The following is a 21,180-nucleotide window of genomic DNA, read 5'->3' as shown; positions in this document are numbered from 1 at the left end:
AGCCCAAATACATGACTGATCAGTTTACTCTTCAAATATAACAATCACACCAGATCCCTTCAAAGGCATTTAATGCACATTTAACGTTAAAATAAAGCTTTCTATGCACAATATTTAAGTATTTACATTTGTTTATAGTTGCATCAGTTTCTTTTTTTTTTTATCATGTAAAGCAATTATGAATTCATGTCAAATTATGACACCGTTCATAATAGTCAAAATATTTTAATGATTTAATAATTTTGGAGATAAATGTTGAGATTACTGTCAAGACATTAAGTAAACAGAAGTAAAAGGACTAGCAACTGTTTGCAGGAGTGGTATGACAACCCATTCCGGGTGGAGGTGGCAGTACCTCTTAACCTACCTTAGCTTTCTGTGGCAGACTGCCAGATTAAGCAGAGAACAAAGGTGCACACGAATATGTGCTGCGAAAGGCAGTGTGTGTTGACCTGCAGACATGTACATCAACACACATACATTAACCTTGTAGTCCCATACTTACTACCGACTGGACTTTTCTCTCTCAAGAAGGAAATAAAAGTCACTGGCTAGCAGAGAAGAAGAAAAACAAACCAATCAAAAGAAACAGGGACTACACTAACCCTGTGCTTTATCAACAGACTCTAGAACTTCTGTCAATGCCCCATGCGTTTTACTTGTTAGACGGATCCAGAGAGAAATGCTCTCATACTATCCCTGTACCCACTGTGGGGCATCTATGGCTGTGAGCTCCCCTGGCTGTCTGGGTCGGTTTCAGATGAGCTGGTATCTGAATCAGAGTCTCCATTGTCCTGGGGTGGACATTTTTCCCGTAATCGCCTGTGTGTAGCACTTAGACGAGCGAGGAGACCTTGGTAGTCAAAACGGCCTCTTTTCTCCCCAAACGGATCCTGTAAAGAAGTAAATGTTTTAATAACAAATTGAAAAGTATTATTTTATTATTTATTTATTACGTATTAAGGTGTGTTGATTCTTGTATAATTTTCAGTAAATTATGTTGCTTTGTCTCATATCAAAACCAGTTATTGACCATACACTGATCAGCCATAACATTAAAACCACGTCCTTGTTTCTACACTCACTGTCCACTTTATCAGCTCCACTTACCATATAGGAGCACTTTCTAGTATTATAGTTCTACAATTATTGACTGTAGTCCATCTATTTCTCTGCATGCTTTGTTAGCCCCCTTCCAGGCTGTTCTTCAATGGTCAGGACTCCCACAGGCCACCACAGAGCAGGTATTATTTAGGTATTATATCTGAGCACTGCAGTGACACTGACATGGTGGTGGTGTGTTAGTGTGTGTTGTGCTGGTATGAGTGGATCAGACACAGCAGCGCTGCTGGAGTTTTTAACTACCGTGTCCACTCACTGTCCACTCTATTAGTCACTCCTACCTAGTTGGTCCACCTTGTAGATGTAAAGTCAGAGATGATTCTTGTAGACCTTCATCAGTGGTCACAGGACGTTGCCCATGTGGCGCTGTTGGCTTGAGCCGTGGTTCATCAAGGGGAGGGGTGTGTGGCTAAAGCTGCGCTTGGCATCTGCGTTTGAGCCGTACTTCATCAAGGGGAGGGGTGTGTGGCGGAAGCAGTGCTTGGCATACGCGACTGAGCGCTGTTTCACCAGGGGGAGGGGTGTGTGGCGGAAGCAGTGCTTGGCATACGCGACTGAGCGCTGTTTCACCAAGGGGAGGGGGGCGCAAGTCGCGCTTGGCACACGAAGGGGGGGCGCATGCCTAAAAAGGTTGAAAACCCCTGCACTAACACACCTCCACGATGTCAGTGTCACTGCAGTGCTGGGAATGATCCACCCCCAAATAATACCTGCTCTGTGGTGGTCCTGGGAGAGTCCTGATCATTGAAGAACAGCATGAAAGGGGGTTAACAAAGCATGCAGAGAAACCGATGGACTACAGTCAGTAATTGTAGAACTACAAAGTGCTCCTATATGGTAAGTGGAGCTGATAAAAAGGACAGTGAGTGTAGAAACAAGGAAGTGGTTTTAATGTTATGGATGATCAGTGTACTTTTGGCGATTTATTAAAAATCCAGTCTAATCCAACCATCTGACACATGAAATAAATCTAAAGCCTAGAGACAGTTATATTTACATGGGCCCTATTACTCTTAAATTAGTTTTAAAAACACATTCACACAATACCTGCATGTTTTGTCCTTGCAGATGCAGACGTTCCTTGCAAACCCCTTCGTAGAAATCATAGTATTCCAAGAAGGACTTCTCCATCACACTCCTGAGAAGCAGAAATGTATAGAATGTCTTACTGTAATAGTGGGGAGGGGGGGCTATTTAAAATAAAAAAGATAATCTTGCTTAATAATTGTGTTTGTACCAGTAATAATATACACAATACTAGAAATACAACTCACACTGGATATTGTGCTGATATTGTGACTGTATTTTAATACAGTCTAATACATTAATTCAATCTAACTCTGCATAAAAGTAAAAAATCTTTATTCTCTTTAAGAGGTTGAATATTTCTAATTGCAACTGTAGTCTTGTTGTAAAAAAAAGGCGGCTTAATCCTTATTTTTTAAAGCTCTGGTCAGCCACTGTATATAACAAACAACAAAGCATACTGGGCACAGATCAAAATAAAATGATTATTATAGACTACTATTAATTATCCTTGAAGTAAATTTTTTATCGACACTATTTAAACGAGCAAACGACTTAATGAAAACATTCACAACTATATTAAATGCATGCAGTTTAATAATTCAATGAAATGGATAAGCAAAAATATCAAATACAAAATGCACCTCAGCTATTATAGTGTAGACTATTATAGTGTAGTCTAGGGCTGCAACTACTAATCGATAAAAAAATGTTCTATTATTTATTTCATACTCACGCTGCTAAATATAAAACATGCTGGCCAAAAAACGTATGCTGAGTGAGGAAGAAATACTGAGAATAGGAATACAGAATAAACTTGATACTCTTTGAGGCTGTTTCTGGTTGCACATAGAGCAGAGGAGAGCTAATGTATCCCAAATACCATCCTTTATACTAAAGTGTTCTAAATTAGCTAGATATATTGTGTAATTATACAGTAGATAATCAGTGTAATTCACTTCACCTGTCAGTGGTCATAATGTTATGCCTAATCAGTGTAAATGTACATTACTAATTATTAATGGTATACACACACACTCAATTAGATTACTACAAAAATATATTCATTATAGGAAAGATAGAAGTGTGCATGAACTGTGACTGAGGCAGTGCCTACAGATAAAAGTGTAGTTCACTACACTATTGTGAGCTCAACATAGCAGAATGCCAAAATGCCAGGTCACATATGAAAGTATTAATAACACTACTGCTGAGCAGTGAGGGTTTGATTATTCAGCGCCTGTAACAGCTAGTAGGATAAAGTTCAGAGTGCTGTTGGTAACATTACAGCCAGGCAGTTTGTGCTTGTTTATGCCATTTGTTTTGGTACATGTATGTTATTTGACTGGCATTGCTTTACACTTCAACATTTAGTTAACAGCCTCGAAGCTAACCCACACCCCCTGCGACACGTATGCAGCATGCCATATGCATCTTATCACCTACACTTTGTGTAGTGCAGTACAGCTCAGCGTTGTGTACAAAGAGACACACCCTGAGAGCACTCTTTTCTCATCTCTGTGCAGGCGCCATCAATCAGCCAGCAGAGTAATTGCACCAGTCATGGGAGAGAGACCCCATCTGGCTTAGTCCCTCCCATATCTGAACAACAGGCCAATCGTTGTTCATGTGACCGCTCAGCCATAGCCGGTAGGCAGAGCTGAGATTCGATACGATGTATTCGAGATCCCAGCTCTGGTTCCCAGCGTGTGGGACCCTGGATAGCACGCCATTCTATTGCATGGCCCCGGCCATTCCCCCTGACAGACATAGCCAATTGTGCACACTGTATGTAGCACTCCCAGAGATGCAAACCCATTGCAATGGATTCCAATGATAGTGGGCAGTGCAGTACTGCTGTGCCTCACAATCATTATATTCAATGAAAAAGCTACAAATAATTTAAAATAATCAAATGATTAATTAATTATTAAAATAACTGTTAGCTGTATCCCTACTTCAATGCAAATACGATATTACTTACCATAAAGCCTCTGGACATGGCACTTTTCCCTCCAGCATGTCACATACTGCCACACGCATGGTTTCATGCCGGATGCACTCATTGTAGTTCTTGCTATCTCCTGGGTGCCTCTCCTAAGAAATTAGTTACTTATTTTGGTGAGCCGTTCAATTCAGGTAAATTAGAGCATGCATACTTCTTTAGTTAATCTTTTAAAAATAACTTCCACAAATGAACATGTGCAAAGTGACCTTTGAGATAACTGTTCTGCCAATCATTCAATTGTTAATTTTTTGTTAATTTTCAGTAACTAACCAGGGTTGTGTTTTGTCCAGCACCAGAGGGCAGGGATACACCCTAAATATGATGCCAGTCCATTGCAGGGTACCACACATTTAACCAAAGTTTAACCACCATATCAGCTATATAGGCTATCTTCATGGCATACACTTGGTAGGCAGAGTAATTATAGATTATTTTGGCATTGCTGTTTGTGTAGGGAATTTATTTTGGTGAGGATGTCAATTATTGTGTGGTGGCTTAAGCTAGGGCTTTCAAACATGATTTAGGATTAACGCATACTAAAGACTTTAAGTTTTTGTTTTTGATGTGTTCAATTGCTAGGAGTACATCTTGTGCCTCTGCTGTGAAAATATAGCTCTGGTTTGGCATCCAGATGCTGTGTTGGGAGTTTATCATAGCTGTCGTTACAAAGGTTTCCAATTTTGAGCCATCTGTAAATATTATTAGATGGTTTGAGACATTTAACCAAATACCCAATCACATCTAGGGACAAATCTAAATAGCCAAACCAGCTACTGGAAGGTGGGAAGAAACCTTCACATGTATACATGGAGGCAGCATGCCAGCACTGACAGTGATAGAAGTTTACTTTCGAATAATGTAATTAAACAGCTAGATTTTCCTCAATGTAATGACTGCTGCTCAATCTAGGTGCAGCCAAACAAGTCCTGTTTATATGGACATGTTAATATGGATAAGATGTAGTCAATCTTAGTCACTAATGATAAAGTTCATGGAGAGAACATGCAAACTCCACACAGAAAGGACCCAGACCGTCCTGTCTGGGGCTCGAACCCAAGACCTTCTTGCTGTGAGGCGACAGTGCTACCCACCAAGCCACCGTGCCGCCCGATAAATAAGGTTACAAAGTTAAACGATAATATAGAATCCTTTACACCAAAGTGATGATCTAGGTTGCTGTATGTATAATGTTGACCTACCTGATTTTGTAACTGTGATTGGATCATTGTCACAAAATTACACTTGCAGAATCAATTAAATCTGACATACACGTTCCTTCCAAATGTCCAACTACCACCACTACAGTACTACTCAATATAATATTTACAACTAGAATCTGTGACACTAATATCAAGTGTTATTAAATATATAAAAAGCACATTAATCTCATTAGCACTAGTCTGCTTTAAACAGCTTTTAAAAATCACCTCAGTGAATAATTAGAAATTAGATGGTGGACTGCTTTATCTAAATTCAGAATTCCTATCATTGGAATCCTGGAAGTAGAGCGGATGCTATAAATGTACATTATCTATTAATAAGTGTATATTATTAATTAACAAGTGTATATACATGCACTCAATCAGATTACAACAATAATATATTAATTATAGAAAAGATTTTCTATATAAAGAAATCTTTAAGTGTGCATGATTCTGTATCGTCCTACTTCAACTGTCTACATAGTAAACTACTAAAGAGTTTATTAGAATAACAACACTATTTGTTGCATTTTCTCCCCTTTATCAGCGCGTCCAATTGCCTGATTGCGTCATGCTTCCTCTCCACCAATGCCGATCCCTGCTCTGATTGAGGAGAACGAAGCTAACCCATGCCCCCTCCGACAACTGGGCAGCATGCCGTATGCATATAATCATCTGCACTTTGACGAGTGCAGTGCAGCTCAGCGTTGTGTACGGAGAGACACACAGGCGCCATCAATCAGCCAGCCGAGGTCGTAATTGCACCAGTCATGGGAGAGAGACCCCATCCGGCTTAGTCCCGCCCATCTGAACAACAGGCCAATCGTTGTTCATGTGGCCACTCAGCCTTAGCCGGCAGGCAGAGCTGAGATTCGATACGATGTATTCGAGATCCCAGCTCTGGTTCCAGCGTGTGTTTTTACCGCCGCGCCACCTGAGCGGCCGCTATTGGTTACTTTTAAATACATTTAGTGCACGACTATGAACTTCACAGGACTTATGGGATGGTGGTAGCCTAGGGGGTAGAGCTTTGGACTATCAACCGGAAGATTGGCTGTTCAAATCCAGGCTCTGCTATGCAGCCACTGTTGGGTCCTTTAACCCTGTCTGCTCCAGTGGCGCCGTAAGATAGCTGACCCTGCGCTCTGACCCCAGCTTCCAAACAAGCTGGGATATGCGAAGAAAGAATTTCATTGTACTGTACATCTGTATATGTATATATGACAAATAAAGGATATCTTCTATATCAGAATGCAGCCTAGTGAGAGGCAGCAACAATTCCTTACATATGCAGGTAAAGAAAACCTGAGAGACAGGTTTCAGAATACTTCATATTCAAACTACTATAAATGTGACTATAGCCTCAATTAGATTTAGGATAATTGAAGTATGCTGTCTACATGACAATTTGAATAATTAGATTACTGCAAGAACAGCAAATTATTGGTGTGCATGTAAACACACACTGGTTAGCAATTAATCTATGGAGCCTTTATTAAAACAGTCTAGTGCACAAGCTGTACAAAACTAAGTCATAAAAGCGTGGGTAATACATAAATACCTGCTCAAAGCCTGGCTCGTTGTGGTAAGGATTCTCTGTCATTAAAGACTGGATAGAGATGAGAACTGAAGAGATGCTCTGAGCGGGGCTCCACGCTGGCCCAGTCCATGTGCTAAAAGTGCACACATGACATACAACATATTAAAATCATATTTATTCTTCAATAGGTCAAAACTGACCTAATAAACCCTTACAACATGGTTGTCCATTAAGTTTTTTCAAAGTCGACCATGAGTAATTCTGGGAGGGCTTTCTACAAGAGTTTCGAGTGTGTCTGTGGGAATTCTTGCTCATTTATCCAAAAAAGAATTTGTGAGATCAGACACTGATGTTTGATGAGAGGGTCTGGCTTGCAATCTCTGTTCTAATTCATCCCAAATGTGTTAGATGTGGTTGAGATCAGAGCTCTGTGCGGGCCACACCAAACTCACCAAACCATGACATTATGGTTCTTTGTTTAGGAAAGGCCATTTTTTGTTCCAGCATGGCTGTGCCCCAGGGCACAAAACATTCCCACAAAGTTGGTGCTCAGTGGCCTATGCCAACGCCTGAAAAACATGCCCACAGTGTTATCCTCCCTCTACCAAATTTATTGGCACAATGCAGTCAGGCAGGTAAAGTTGTTCTGGCATTCATCAAACCCAGACTCATTAATCAGACTGCCAGATAGAGAAGTGTGATTTGTCCAGTGGTGGTATGCCACTTTTAAGATTTTTTGATAGAGAACAGAATTTATGATTCCATCAATTCTAATAGGTCGTCCAGGTTCTGCAAAAGCAAAGTCACTTCAGACAATCACACTACCACCACATTTGACTGTCAGTATGATATACCGATCAGGCATAACATTAAAACCACCTCCTTGTTTCTACAATCACTGTCCATTTAACCAGCTCCAGTTACCATATAGAAGCACTTTGTAGTTCTGCAATTACTGACTGAGGTCCATCTGTTTCTCTACATACTTTTTGGGCCTGCTTTCACCATGTTCTTCAATGGTCAGGACCCCCACAGGACCACTACAGAGCAGGTATTACTCAGGTGGTGGGTCATTCTCAGCACTGCAGTGACACTGACATGGTGGTGGTGTGTTAGTGTGTGTGTTGTGCTGGTATGAGTGGATCAAACACAGCAATGCTGATGGAGTTTTTAAACACCTCACTGTCACTGCTGGACTGAGAATAGTCCACCAACCAAAAATATCCAGCCAACAGCGCCCCATGGGCAGCGTCCTGTGACCACTGAAGAAGGTCTAGAAGATGACCAACTCAAACAGCAGCAATAGATGAGCGATCGTCTCTGACTTTACATCTACAAGGTGGACCAACTAGGTAGGAGCATCTAATAGAGTGGATAGTGAGTGCACACAGTATTTAAAAACTCCAGCAGCGCTGCTGTGTCTGATCCACTCATACCAGCACAACACAAACTAACACACCACCACCATGTCAGTGTCACTGCAGTGCTGAGATCGTCCACCACCTAAATAATAAAAGCAGGTTAAAAAGCATGTAGAGAAACAGATGGACTACAGTCAGTAATTGTAGACCTACAAAGTGCTTCTATATGGTAAGTGGGGCTGATAAAATGGACTGAGTGTAGAAACAAGGAGGTGGTTTTAATGCTATGGCTGATCAGTGTACTCTCATGTTGGAGTGCTGTGTTGGCTTCATGCTAGATGATATGAATCCATGTCTTCCAAAAAGTTTTGCGATTGAATTATCAGTCCACAGAATATTATTCCAAACGTCTTTGGGTCATCTAGAAATGAGCCTTGTGTTCTTTTTAATCATCAGTGGTTTGCACCTTGAAATACTCTCATGGATGTTGTTTCTCCATGAGTCCAGTCATACATACAGTTTTTTAGATGTTTGTCTGGGTTCTTTTGTGAGCTTCTGGATGAGGTGTCAGTGCGTTCTTGGTGAAACCTTGGTAGGCCGGTCACTCCTGGGAAGGTTTACCACCGTTTCAAGTTTTTTTTCCATTAGTGAATAATGGCCACCACTGTAGTTCGCTGGAGTCCCAAAACATTGCCAATGGATATGTAACCCTTTCCAGACTTTGTTTTGCATCTTTATTTGAATCTCTTTATAATGTGGTATAATGTGTTGCTTTGTGAGACCTTTCATGCTGCTTCACACTGCCATAGAGGTTCTATTAAGTGATGATCACCTAAATCACTGGGCGCAATGCAGTAACACACCCTGGATAGCATGCCATTTTATTGCAGGGGCCCAGCCACCCCCCCTGACAGACATAGCCAATCGTGTGTATGTAACCACTCGAATGGCCAATAGTACTCCTGGGGATGAAAACCCATTGCAATGGATTCCAGTGAAAGCGGGCAGTGCAGTACCGCTGTGCCTCCCGATCATTATATTAAAGAAAAACGCTACAAATAACCTTTTATGCTGCTTTACACTGCCATAGAGGTTTTTATGCTTTTTTATGCTACTACACACTGCCATAGAGGTTCTAAGTGATGATTAGATTCATCTAGCAGTAATCATGCCTGGATGTGGCTAGTGATACTGATCCCAGCTGTCAATAAAATTTGTTAAACTGGTTGATGTAGTAGCCATGCAGGGAATTACACATAGGGCCAGGTAGGGCTGAAAAGCATTTTTCGTTTAATAAACATAATAATAATTTAAAAAAGCATTTAGTGTTCACTTGGGTTATTTTTTTAAATCTTTTAATTTAATAATATTATGCACTTATTGACAAATTGGAGAAAAAAAAACATACCCGAGAATGCTGAGACAGACTTTGCCATTGCGGTAGAAGTTGGGGTTAAAGCGTACTGTGTTAAGACCGGTGGTTATGAGCTTTACACGTGGGGGGTGGATCGGGTAGTCAGGGGGGCAACGGAACAGGAAGAGAAAGAAGCCACCCTCATATGGAGTGTCAAAGGGACCTGTAATCAGTGCATGGATCTGCAAGAAGGAAACAGGCTTGTCAGTGCATCAATATATATGTTTTTAGAAACATAAAATCAGCTCTAGAATTATTGGCACCCTTGGTAAAGATAGGTACATAAGCTAAAAATTGTTTGTTGTCAACTACTGCAAAAAGTTACTTGATATGTTTGTCCTGAAGATTAAAAATATAAATTAAGCAACTTAGATTTTACACGTGAAGGAGTATAAAGTGCTATACTGTGGCCTAGCCATCTTATTCCTCATTAGTTTCTAAATACATTCTTACGTTGGCAATCATAAATATTCAACCCTCCCACTGTACCATAAAAGCCATTAAGGTGAAGTGTACACAATTACATGAAGAAAATATAACAAGAAGTCTCAGTAAACAGAGAAAGAATATGTATTGCTCCTCGAACCATTCCTAAACCATTGCCCAAAGCATCATACTGCCTCCGCCGGCTTGCCTTCTTCCCACAGTGCATCCTGGTGCCATATGTGTTCCCCAGGTAAGCGACGCACACGCATCCGGCCATCCACGTGGTGTAAAAGAAAACGTGATTCATCAGGCCAGGCCACCTTCTTGCATTGCTCCATGGTCCAGTTCTCACGTGCCCATTGTTGGCGCTTTCGGTGGTGGACAGGGGTCAGCATGGGCACCCTGGCTGGTCTGTGTCTATGCAGCCCCATACGCAACAAATCGTGATGCACTGTGTATTCTGACACCTTTCTATCAGAACCAGCATTAACTTCTTCAGCAATTTGAGCTACAGTAGCTCGTCTGTTGGATCGGACAACATGGGTCAGCCTTCGCTCCCCATGTGCATCAATGAGCCTTGGCCGCCCATGACCCTGTCTCCGGTTTACCACTGTTCCTTCCTTGGACCACTTTTGATAGATACTGACCACTACAGACCAGGAACACACCACAAGAGCTGCATTTTTGGAGATGCCCTGACCCAGTCATTTAGCCATCACAATTTGGCCCTTGTCAAACCCATTTTTCCTGCTCCGATCACATCAACTTTGAGGATAAAATGTTCACTTACTGCCTAAAACATCCCACCCACTAACAGGTGCCCTAATGAGATAATCAGTATTATTCACTACACCTGTCAGTGGTCATAATGTTATGGCTGATCGGTGTACAAGCAATTTTATAAATTGACAATTTTGAGTTTAAGTGAAAAAAAAAAATCTAGTTTTCATGACAAATGCCCATGTGCACTATTATTCAACTCCCCAGCCTTAATATTATGTTAAACATTCTTTTTCCAATGTTTATTCCCAATTGCAACTGTATGAAAAATCATACCTTGGTCTCATTTTATTTTAATGCACAATAAGTGTTTATTTGCTAAATGTAAAAACATGGTTTTTAATTGTTAAACTTGGCAAATATCCAACATTTATGCAACTGCCCTTTATGTAACCTTACACCGATCAGCCATAACATTAAAACCACCTTCTTATTTCTACATTCACTGTTTATGTTATCAGGTCCACTTATCATATAGAAGCACTTTGTAGTTCTACAATTACTGACTGTAGTCCATCTGTTTCTCTACATGCTTTGTTAACCTCCTTTCATGCTGTTCCTCAATAGTCAGGACTCTCCCATGACCAGAGCAGAGCAGGTATTATTTGGGCGGTGGATCATTCTCAGCACTGCAGTGACACTGACATCGTGGTGGTGTGTTGTGCTGGTATGAGTGAATAAGACACAGCAATGCTGCTGGAGTTTTTAAACACCTCACTGTCACTGCTGGACTGAGAATAGTCCACCAACCAAAAACATCCAGCCAACAGCGCCCCATGGGCAGCATCCTGTGACCACTGATGAAGGTCTAGAAGATGACCAACTCAAACCGCAGCAATAGATGAGCGATCATCTCTGACTTTACATCTACAAGGTGGACCAACTAGGTAGGAGTGTCTAATAGTAGAGTGAACAGTGAGTGGACACGGTATATAAAAACTCCAGCAGTGCTGCTGTGTCTGATCTACTCATATCAGAACAACACACACTAACACACCACCACCATGTCATTGTCACTGCAGTGCTGAGAATCATCCACCACCCAAATAATACCTGCTCTGTGGTGGTCCTGACCGTTGAAGAACGCGTTGAAGAGTGAAAGCAGGCTAAAAAAGTATGTAGAAAAATAAATGGACTACAGTCAGTAATTGTAGAACTTCAAAGTGCTTCTATATGGTAAGTAGAGCTGATAAAATGGACAGTGAGTGTAGAAACAAGGAGCTGGTTTTAATGTTATGGCTGATCAGTGTATATCTGCATGATGGCCCCCTGAAATTTTTGATACAACAATCCTAAATGCTTACCTTGGTCATATCGTGAGGATCAGGAACCACAAACATACCAGGTGGAGGTTCCTTATAGATGGACATAATGTCTCTGTACAGGAATAAAAAACAAAAAGGTAAACAAGGGTGAAAAGGTGCATGAGACTTTTCCTAATTTTCTCTCAGTTTTACCTCTATTCTGTAGTGGATATCCAAAACAGGATACTTGAAACTGGACCCATACTAAAATTTCTTTTATTTTTTATTCATGCATTTACTCCCATGTTCTCCCAATTTAGCGTAGTCAATTTGTCTTCCGCTGCTGGGGGATCCCTGATTGCAGTCGAGGTGGGTATATTGCTGCTCACGCCTCCTCCGACCCGTGTGCAGCCCCTAGCGGAACCCTTTTTCACCTATGCACTCTGCACAGTCGCCTCTCTATCTGCCAGTCAGGGTCCTTACACAGCATTCTGAAGACCCCACCCACTTAGTCCAGTCATCCCACCCTAGCAGAACCGTGTCTGCTGCAGGCACTGCCAATTATGCCTGCTAGATGGCTTCCAGCCTACCGGTGGCAACGCCGAGTTTCGAGTTTCATTGAGAAGCAAGGTTTGCCACTTCGCATAGAACATTTGCCATGCCATTTACCATGTGTCGTGTCATGTCATATGCACCTCCTTAAGCATTAATTCACTCAAGGTGGGCAAGGCTGTATATTTAAATCCCAGTTTCTGTGCTAGGCAGGCACTTGCTGGCTCATTTGTTGACCTGCTCTTCACTGAAATAGTGATGACTTGGTTAGTTAGCGTTTAGTTTTTAACGCCATGTTTGCCCTTTGGGCCATGTTCATGGCAGGAAAGGTTGTGATCTGTCTTTTAATTACTTATTTCATTTGACTTAAAGAAGTTATGTCTGTTGTCTATGTATGTTCATTTATATGTGTTGCTTCAGTTTTGTTAATGACAGGAATTTTAGGAGTGTTGTTGCTTTTGTCTTGGTAAAGAGTTCTTTTATGGTTTTTGCTGATAAGATCGGTTGTCTTTCATGGTTATAGATGATACATTCCAGCATTAAATATTTTATTGTAATCTGTGTTTGGCATGTTGCGCAATATGGGACAGTTTCGCCTTTTATCAGGTACATGTGTGTTAATCTAGTATGTCCAATACGGCATCTTGTGTATACTGTCTGGTCCCAACGGTTTTCGAGGTAGGTCTTCATTTTTTCCCCAATAGTGGGATTAGCTTCGTACAATTTATTATTCTGGTGTGTGTTCCAGTCGTTTTGCCATTTGTCCTTGATATATGAGTTTATTGTAGGTTTGATGTCCATTGGTGGGATTTGGTACATTGGATCCGGTATGCATGTGGCCTTTTTTGCTGCTTGAGCTGCTCTCTCGTTGCCCAGGAGCCCGCAGTGTCCTGGTATCCAGCATAAGATGATGTTGTAACTGTGTTGTTCTAGGTAGTATACTTTCTGCAGAATTTCTGTAATTGTTGGGTGGTTGGTTTCTAGAGCTTGGAGTAATAGTGATGACTTAAAAACTTGATGTTGGCACCAATATTGGAATAAGTTCTTATCTAATATACATGAGTATGAATAACTTTGCTTAGCATTATGTGTGTTATTTAAAATGATCCTTATTTTTATGTTCTTCAACAATACTGTTTTATTAACTATTTTTATTCATTAAACCTGTGAAATAACTTCCCTTGAGGCCTGGTTACATCAATAATTTGCTGTACGTTTTCAAGGTCAAGCTAAGACCGAAATATTTGGCACACCATTGCATCGCATCGCATCTTAGACTCTACTGCTGCAATTCTCTACTCTCGCCACAATCAATGAACGCCCCCGCCCACATGTGCTAGGACAAAACATGGGGACAATATCAGGTCCTACATGTACACTGTTTGTTTGTTGATTAGGATTTTAACGTCATGTTTCACACTTTGGTTACATTCATGACAGGATTCATCAAGTTCATCAGTTCACAAGGTTATATCGAACACAGTCATGGACAATTTAGTATCTCCAATTCACTTCACTTGCATGACACCCATGCAGACACGGGGAAAACAGGCAAACTCCACACAGTAAGGACCCGGACCGGTCTACTTGGGAATCAAACCCGGGACCATCTTGCTGTGAGGCGACAGTGCATTAATTGTATATCTACATGAAGCATAGCCTTTAAGCAGAGCAGTTCTCCTGCTGGTAAGCATAAAAGGTAGTGGGGGTATATATCGCCATTTTTGTTTTGTTTTTGAAAATTACTTAATTGATCTGGATTTTAGAGCTATATAAACAAGCTTTATTGTTAGGCTATGATTCGGTATATTATTGCTTTATAATGACAAAGATGAGACGGCTTTAAGACCAATGAAATGCGTGTTTAGGCTATTGTTAAATACAGAACAGAGCAGGGATGCGCGTCTTTTCTCTATTAAAAAAAGGTTTAAATAAGCTTCTAGCCTAGGTTAGATATACAGTGTGAAACAAAAAAAAAGTGTTTAGGCTAAATATTTTAAATGCACATCTAATCAAAATATGGTAAAAAAATAGAATAAAGAATAAAGTCTGTAAGAGTTTAAACCTGCGTTATCATGCGCGCTAGAAAAACCAACAAGTTCATCTGATGTGGTTTAGAGAGGATCTGAGTGGGGTAGCGATGTTCCCCTCGGCACTAAAACTCTCTCTGATGGTGCTCGTTGCATTAATACACTGTAGATGTACTGAACCTGCATGCGACTTTAGAGATCAGAGAAAGTCTAGCCTGGTTATCGCGCCACTATTAACCATCTATTTAGTAGATATAATTAACATAACAATATATACTACGTTTCAAGTTATTATTCGTTTCAATACATTTTTATTCAACGAAAAAATGCATTTAAATCATTCCAGCAAGCCAGCAAGAGAGAATCTGCAGGCTGCAATGCCATATTAACCGTCATTAAGTGTTTTAGTACGCCGAGGCTGTTTGAATATAGTCTAAATTACAAGTATTTATTGAGTGTGAACTCAATTTAATCATTAATAAACTTGCCTATAATTCCTGTTGCGATTGTTTACATTTTAAAACACAAAGCCTGACACTCAGCAGCAACGCATGAGAACAGGTTGCGGGAAAATGTCGCTCCTAGCTCATTTTCATTATGAATTCATTTAACATTTATTACGCACGAATGTAAGCGTATAAAACAAGATGGACCTGCAACAATAAAAAAAAGGAGAAGAAAGAAAGAAAAAACTTGAATATCGCGGTGTTGCGGTTGTCCAGCATGCCCTGCGGTTGGCTGGTCTATACCGCGATATTTCAAAATTGCGGTTAGCGCGACAGCCCTAAGTGGGGGTCAAACTTTCATAACTGTAAACAAATGCTATTATTTTATCAAGGTTTTTTATACAAGGCAAATTATATTCAGTTGGTTGGTTATAGCCTCAAACTCAATTATACACTCAATACATAATTTTGTGCACTAATTTCTGCTTTAAAAACTAGTGAACAGGCTTGATGTGTTTAAATATTACTGTTAGCTGTAAGGTAATAAGTTTACATGAACTAAATAATAATTTACACCTTACACACAGCATTGCATCCATGTAACATCAGTTGCAAAAAAAGACATTACTTTAGCTCTTATTAGTTTAGAAATAGTATCCTTTATTACCTTCCACCTGATTACACATTATTAATTTAATATATTACAATAATATGTGTGAAGTGGATACATACATTACTATATCAACCAATTCGTACTATAAGTAAGTAGCCTGACCTTAAAAATATTTCATTGAATATTAATTATCACTCAAACAGTTAAGTATACAAACACTAAGCCTATTTAAGGTTTGTTACAAGCTCACCATTTCACATTATTCTTTTATTTAAAATACTACTATTGTAAAAGATAAAGATATGCATTGTTATATAGATTTGGTGTTGCATTAGAATTAGAAACCTTATGATATAATTCATTGGTGTGTAGCAGTTAGCAACCAGTTAAGTGAATTTTTAGAATGATATTATATGATATGATATTTTATTACTTCACATACACGATCAGCCATAACATTAAAACCACCTCCTGGTTTCAACACACGTTGTCCATTTTATCAGCTCCACTTACCATATAGAAGCACTTTGTAGTTCTACAATTACTGATTGCAGTCCATCAGTTTCTCTACATACCTTTTTAGTCTGCTTTCACCCTGTTCTTCAATGGTCAGGGCCAGGTATTATTTAGGTGGTGGATCATTCTCAGCACTGCAGTGACAATGACATGGTGGTGGTGTGTTAGTGTGTGTTGTGCTGGTATGAGTGGATCAGACACAGCAGCGCTGCTGGAGTTTTTAAATACCGTGTCTACTCTGTTAGACACGCCTACCTAATTGGTCCGCCCTGTAGATGTAAAGTCAGAGACGATCGCTCATCTTTGCTGCTGTTTGAGTTGGTCATCTTCTAGACCTTCATCAGTGGTCACAGGGCGCTGTTGGCTGAATGTTTTTGGTTGGTGGACTATTCTCAGTCCAGTAGTGACAGTGAGGTGTTTAAAAACTTTATCAGCACTGCTGTGTCTTATCCACTCATACCAGCACAACACACACTAACACACAACCACCATGTCAGTGTCACTGCAGTGCTGAGAATGACCCACCACCCAAATAATACCTGCTCTGTAGTGGTCCTGACCATTGAAGAACAGGGCGAAAGCAGGCTAAAAAAGTATGTAGAGAAACTGAAGGACTACAGTCATTAATTGTAGAACTATATGCTTCAATATGGTCAGTGGAGCTAATAAAATGGACAGTGAGTGTAGAAACAAGGAGGTGGTGTCATAATGTTATGCCTGATCGGTGTATATTATTTATATCAAAATTAATAGACCTATCTAGATGAGATGAAGTATCTGGGGATGTGTTCCCATTTACCCTCCAATCTAGTCATTTCCAATTCCCACTTGCACAACGCCCAATCTGATCAAGGAGTGCCAGATCACCACACACCAACACATGTTAAATCTGCAGCTGCTTCTTATCACCTGCCGGTGTCGAGTTCCCACACAGAGACATATTGCGTTACAGAGAACGATGCTAAGCCTTATGTGACTCATGCATATTAGCCTTAACAAATTATCACATATGATGAGAAAAAAACATTGCAAAGTCCTGTCCCTTTTAGTGATTAACTGGCCAGTACTTTAATGCAGAGGGGGGTACTAATGTGCAACATCTACTGTTACACTTCCTTTACTGGTATTTATTTAATGTACTTTTTCTCTATTATTTAATTACATTTATTTTAAAGAAATCGTTTGACCCTGTTTCTTGCCATTAATTTCTGTTTATTTATTAATTTGTGAATTCAGTTTAAAAAGACCTGAGCACAGGTGTGTGTGAAAGATTTGAGATTAATATGGAAAAACTATTAAACATAAAAACTTTAATGGTAACATGATCATTTGCTGGGACTGTTTTTGTTTAAGGAAGCAACATAGTTTGCAATTTGTGCTCAATTTTCAGACTTTCTCTGCCTTTGCTGGTGTAACATCACTAGCGGACTAATAAACATGTGTATTTAAATACTGAACCCTGGGCTGATGTTGGGCTGATGGTAGTTGCTGCTAGTCCATGCGTTGACTGCAGGAAACTATGGGCAGGCATAAAGACCTGTGAGACTTCATTAAGAGGCAAATTGTTATGAACAACTGTGTTAAAGTATCTCCAAAACAGAAAAGAATACTCACGGGCAGTTGTGGTGAGTACTTAAAGATGGTCTGAGAATGGACAAGCCACAAACCGTGACAGGTTATGCCATAAGACATAAAGGCTATGCAGTCTGGTATGGACCAACTGATGGGCTACTATGGCTCAAGTTGCAGATAATTTTAATAATGGTTTTAAGGTGCAACACACAGCACATCAAACCATTATCTGTATTCACAGCTCAGTCAAAATTCGCATGCAAACTCCCCTCCACACTGAAAGCACCTACACTGGGCATGCAGGGAGCAATGGAAGAAGGTTGACTGGTCTGAAGAATCCTGTTTTCTACAAGATCATGTGAAGAATCCGGAATGCCCACAGCAGAAAAGGCCTGCTAGTTATTATTTTTCAGATGTCATGTGATGTCCAAGTTTTGGCAGGTCCGGTCTGTTTTACATTAAAACCACCTCCTTGTTTCTACACACACTGTCCATTTTATCAGCTTCACTTACCACATAGAAGCACTTTGTAGTTCTACAATTACAGACTGTTGTCCATCTGTTTCTCTGCATGCTGCATTGTTAGCTCCTTTCATGCTGTTCTTCAATGGTCAGGACCCCCACAGGACCACTACAGAGCAGGTATTACTTGGGTGGTTGATCATTCAGAGCACTGCAGTGACACTGACATGGTGCTGGTGTGTTAGTGTGTGTTGTGCTGGTATGAGTGGATCAGAGACAGCAATGCTGCTGGAGTTTTTAAACACCTCACTGTCACTGCTGGACTGAGAATAGTCCACCAACCAAAAATATCCAGCCAACAGCACCCTGTGGGCAGCGTCCTGTGACCACTGATGGAGGTCTAGAAGATGACCAACTCAAACAGCAGCAATAGGTGAGCGATCGTCTCTGACTTTACATCTACAAGGCGGACGAACTAGGTAGGAGTGTCTAATAGAGTGGACAGTGAGTGGACACAGTATTTAAAAACTCCAGCAGCGCTGCTGTGTCTGATCCACTCATACCAGCACAACACACCACCACCATGTCAGTGTCACTGCAGTGCTGAGAATCATCCACCGCATAAATAATACCTGCTCTGTGGTGGTCCTGACCAAACAGATGGACTACAGTCAGTAATTGTAGAACTATAAAGTGCTTCTATGTGGTAAGTGGAGCTGATAAAATGGACAGTGAGTGTAGAAACAAGGAGGTGGTTTTAATGTTATGGCTGATCGGTGTATGTATCCACTTCGTCTATTGCGCTTACTATAAATATTAAGTGGTGTTTATTAGTAGCATCCCACTACTATTAGCCATGTTAGCATGCTAGCGCTGCATTACCTTTTTATCCGAAGGATGCACTGCTGCGAGGCTTTCTCGTTGTCCCAGTCGGTGCTGAGTGTCGGGTCCCAGGACGTGGCGTGGATCTGGGATAGAAGCCCCGCTCCGCCTAGACTGGCCGGAGCTCCACTAAGCCCCAGGCCGATGCTCGGTGGAATCGATGGCGGCACGGCTGCAAACAACGAGCCGGAGGAATTCAGCACGCCGCTCTGTGGGCTTTCCGGGACCGAGGTGATGTGGTGCGCTATGACGGGAGACGCCGCGGCCAGGCCGGTTTCTGCAGCCGCGGCAGGAGGAGGAGAGGCCGGTAAAGAGTGACCTAAACTCGCTAACACCTGAGCTCCGTTACCGTGACTGGAACCGACTGCTCCCTCCCCAGCGTTGTCCGCCATGCTCGCTCGTATTCGCTGTTTTGTCCTTAAACCTAATTCAATTTTTTTGGGTCTTTCAGTTCAAGCCTGTTTCTTTTACAGCCGTTAATTTCGCTTCACTGAGGAACCTACAGAGAAACGCCTTTTACGGCATCTTTCCTAGTTTCGCTTTTACCCTGAACCATACTGTTTTTGTAATTAAACTCGAGGAGATAATTTACCCTAAACTTTCAAGCTTTCAGTCTGAAACACACCTACAGCACATGTTGTAAAATACACCACCTTATTAACCCGCAAATTTAAACGTCGCTATTTATTCACCTCAGCTCGGCTTAGTCTTCTCCTGTGAAATTTCTGTCAACCACTTCCTTTCCGTGTAAGAAAAAAAACCTAGCAGCGCCACCTACAGACACACTCAAACAATGCACCGCGCATTAGCAGCAGCATTTAGCCTACTATACATTTACATTTACATTTTCAGCATTTAGCAGACGCTCTTATCCAGAGCGACTTACAGAAGTGCTTCTATAGTGAACATTTCATTTCTCAAGTTTAGGTAAACAACAGTCGAAGAACACAAATCTGCTAAAACCTGTTAGAACCAAAGTGGCCTTTTTTTTTATTTTTTTTTATTTATTTTTTGAAATGGAAAAGATTGGAATAAAGTGTTAGTAAATAAGTACAAGTCAGCCTAAGTGTTTAGTAAAAAGGTGGGTTTTTAATAGTTTTTTAAAGACAGCAAGAGACTCAGATGTTTGGACAGACAGAGGAAGTTCGTTCCACCATTTGGGCGCTAGAACAGGGAAGAGCCTTGATGCTTGTCTTCCTTTAGTCCTGGATGGAGGCTCAAGTCGAGCGAGACTAGAGGCTCGGAGGTTGCGTGGTACAGAGCGGGGTTTGATTAGGCCACGAAGGTAGCTTGGGGCTGGTCCTTTTTTGGCTTTGTAGGCGAGCGTCAGTGTTTTAAACTGAATGCGTGCAGCTACAGGAAGCCAGTGAAGAGAACGCAGCAGTGGGGTGATGTGGCAGTGTTTGGGTTGGTTAAAAACCAGACGTGCAGCTGCATTTTGAATGAGCTGTAAGGGTTTAATCGTGGACATGGGAGCTCCAGCCAGAAGGGAGTTGCAGTAGTCCAACCGTGAGATTACAAGTGATTGCACCAGAATCTGAGTAGCTTCCCTGGAGAGAAATGGACGAATCTTCCTGATGTTGTACAGGAGGAACCGACACGCTCTTGTCATGTTGGCTATATAAGGAGAGAATGTCAGCTGGTTATCAAGAACAACACCAAGACTTCTTACCTTATCAGATGGTCTGATCTGGGAGTCATCCAGAGAAATGACTAGGTCCTGGGTTGGAGACTGATCTCCAGGAATGAGCAACATCTCTGTCTTGCTGGGATTAAGTTTTAGATGATGAGCCGACATCCATTGTGAGATATCTCGCAGACATGCTGAGATGCGAGCTGAGACTTGCGTGTCTGAAGGAGGAAATGACAGAACGAGCTGAGTGTCATCTGCATAGGAGTGGTAGGAGAAGCCATGGGAGGCTATGACCTTGCCCAGAGAGCGGGTGTAGATAGAGAAAAGAAGTGGGCCGAGTACAGAGCCCTG

The 21,180-nt window shown here is 41.1% G+C and overlaps 1 protein-coding gene across 1 annotated transcript; it reads right to left on the bottom strand.

Annotated features, from left to right (window-relative positions):
• Positions 1-8: 8 nt before the first annotated feature.
• On the bottom strand, positions 9-19,924 carry ube2z (ubiquitin-conjugating enzyme E2Z). The gene is made up of 7 exons (XM_063018733.1): positions 19,197-19,924; positions 12,184-12,256; positions 9,668-9,855; positions 6,920-7,031; positions 4,133-4,245; positions 2,170-2,260; positions 9-893 (listed from the first exon to the last, which is right to left on the bottom strand). Exons 1-7 carry the CDS (start codon positions 19,586-19,588, stop codon positions 720-722), a joined length of 1,143 nt encoding a protein of 380 aa, XP_062874803.1. The 5' UTR covers positions 19,589-19,924; the 3' UTR covers positions 9-719.
• Positions 19,925-21,180: the final 1,256 nt, after the last annotated feature.

Source organism: Trichomycterus rosablanca, chromosome 22 (assembly GCF_030014385.1).
Source record: "Trichomycterus rosablanca isolate fTriRos1 chromosome 22, fTriRos1.hap1, whole genome shotgun sequence".
NCBI classification, from domain to species: domain Eukaryota; kingdom Metazoa; phylum Chordata; class Actinopteri; order Siluriformes; family Trichomycteridae; genus Trichomycterus; species Trichomycterus rosablanca.
Note: the sequence above shows the minus strand (reverse complement) of the source record. Positions and strands in the feature narration are given on the sequence as shown.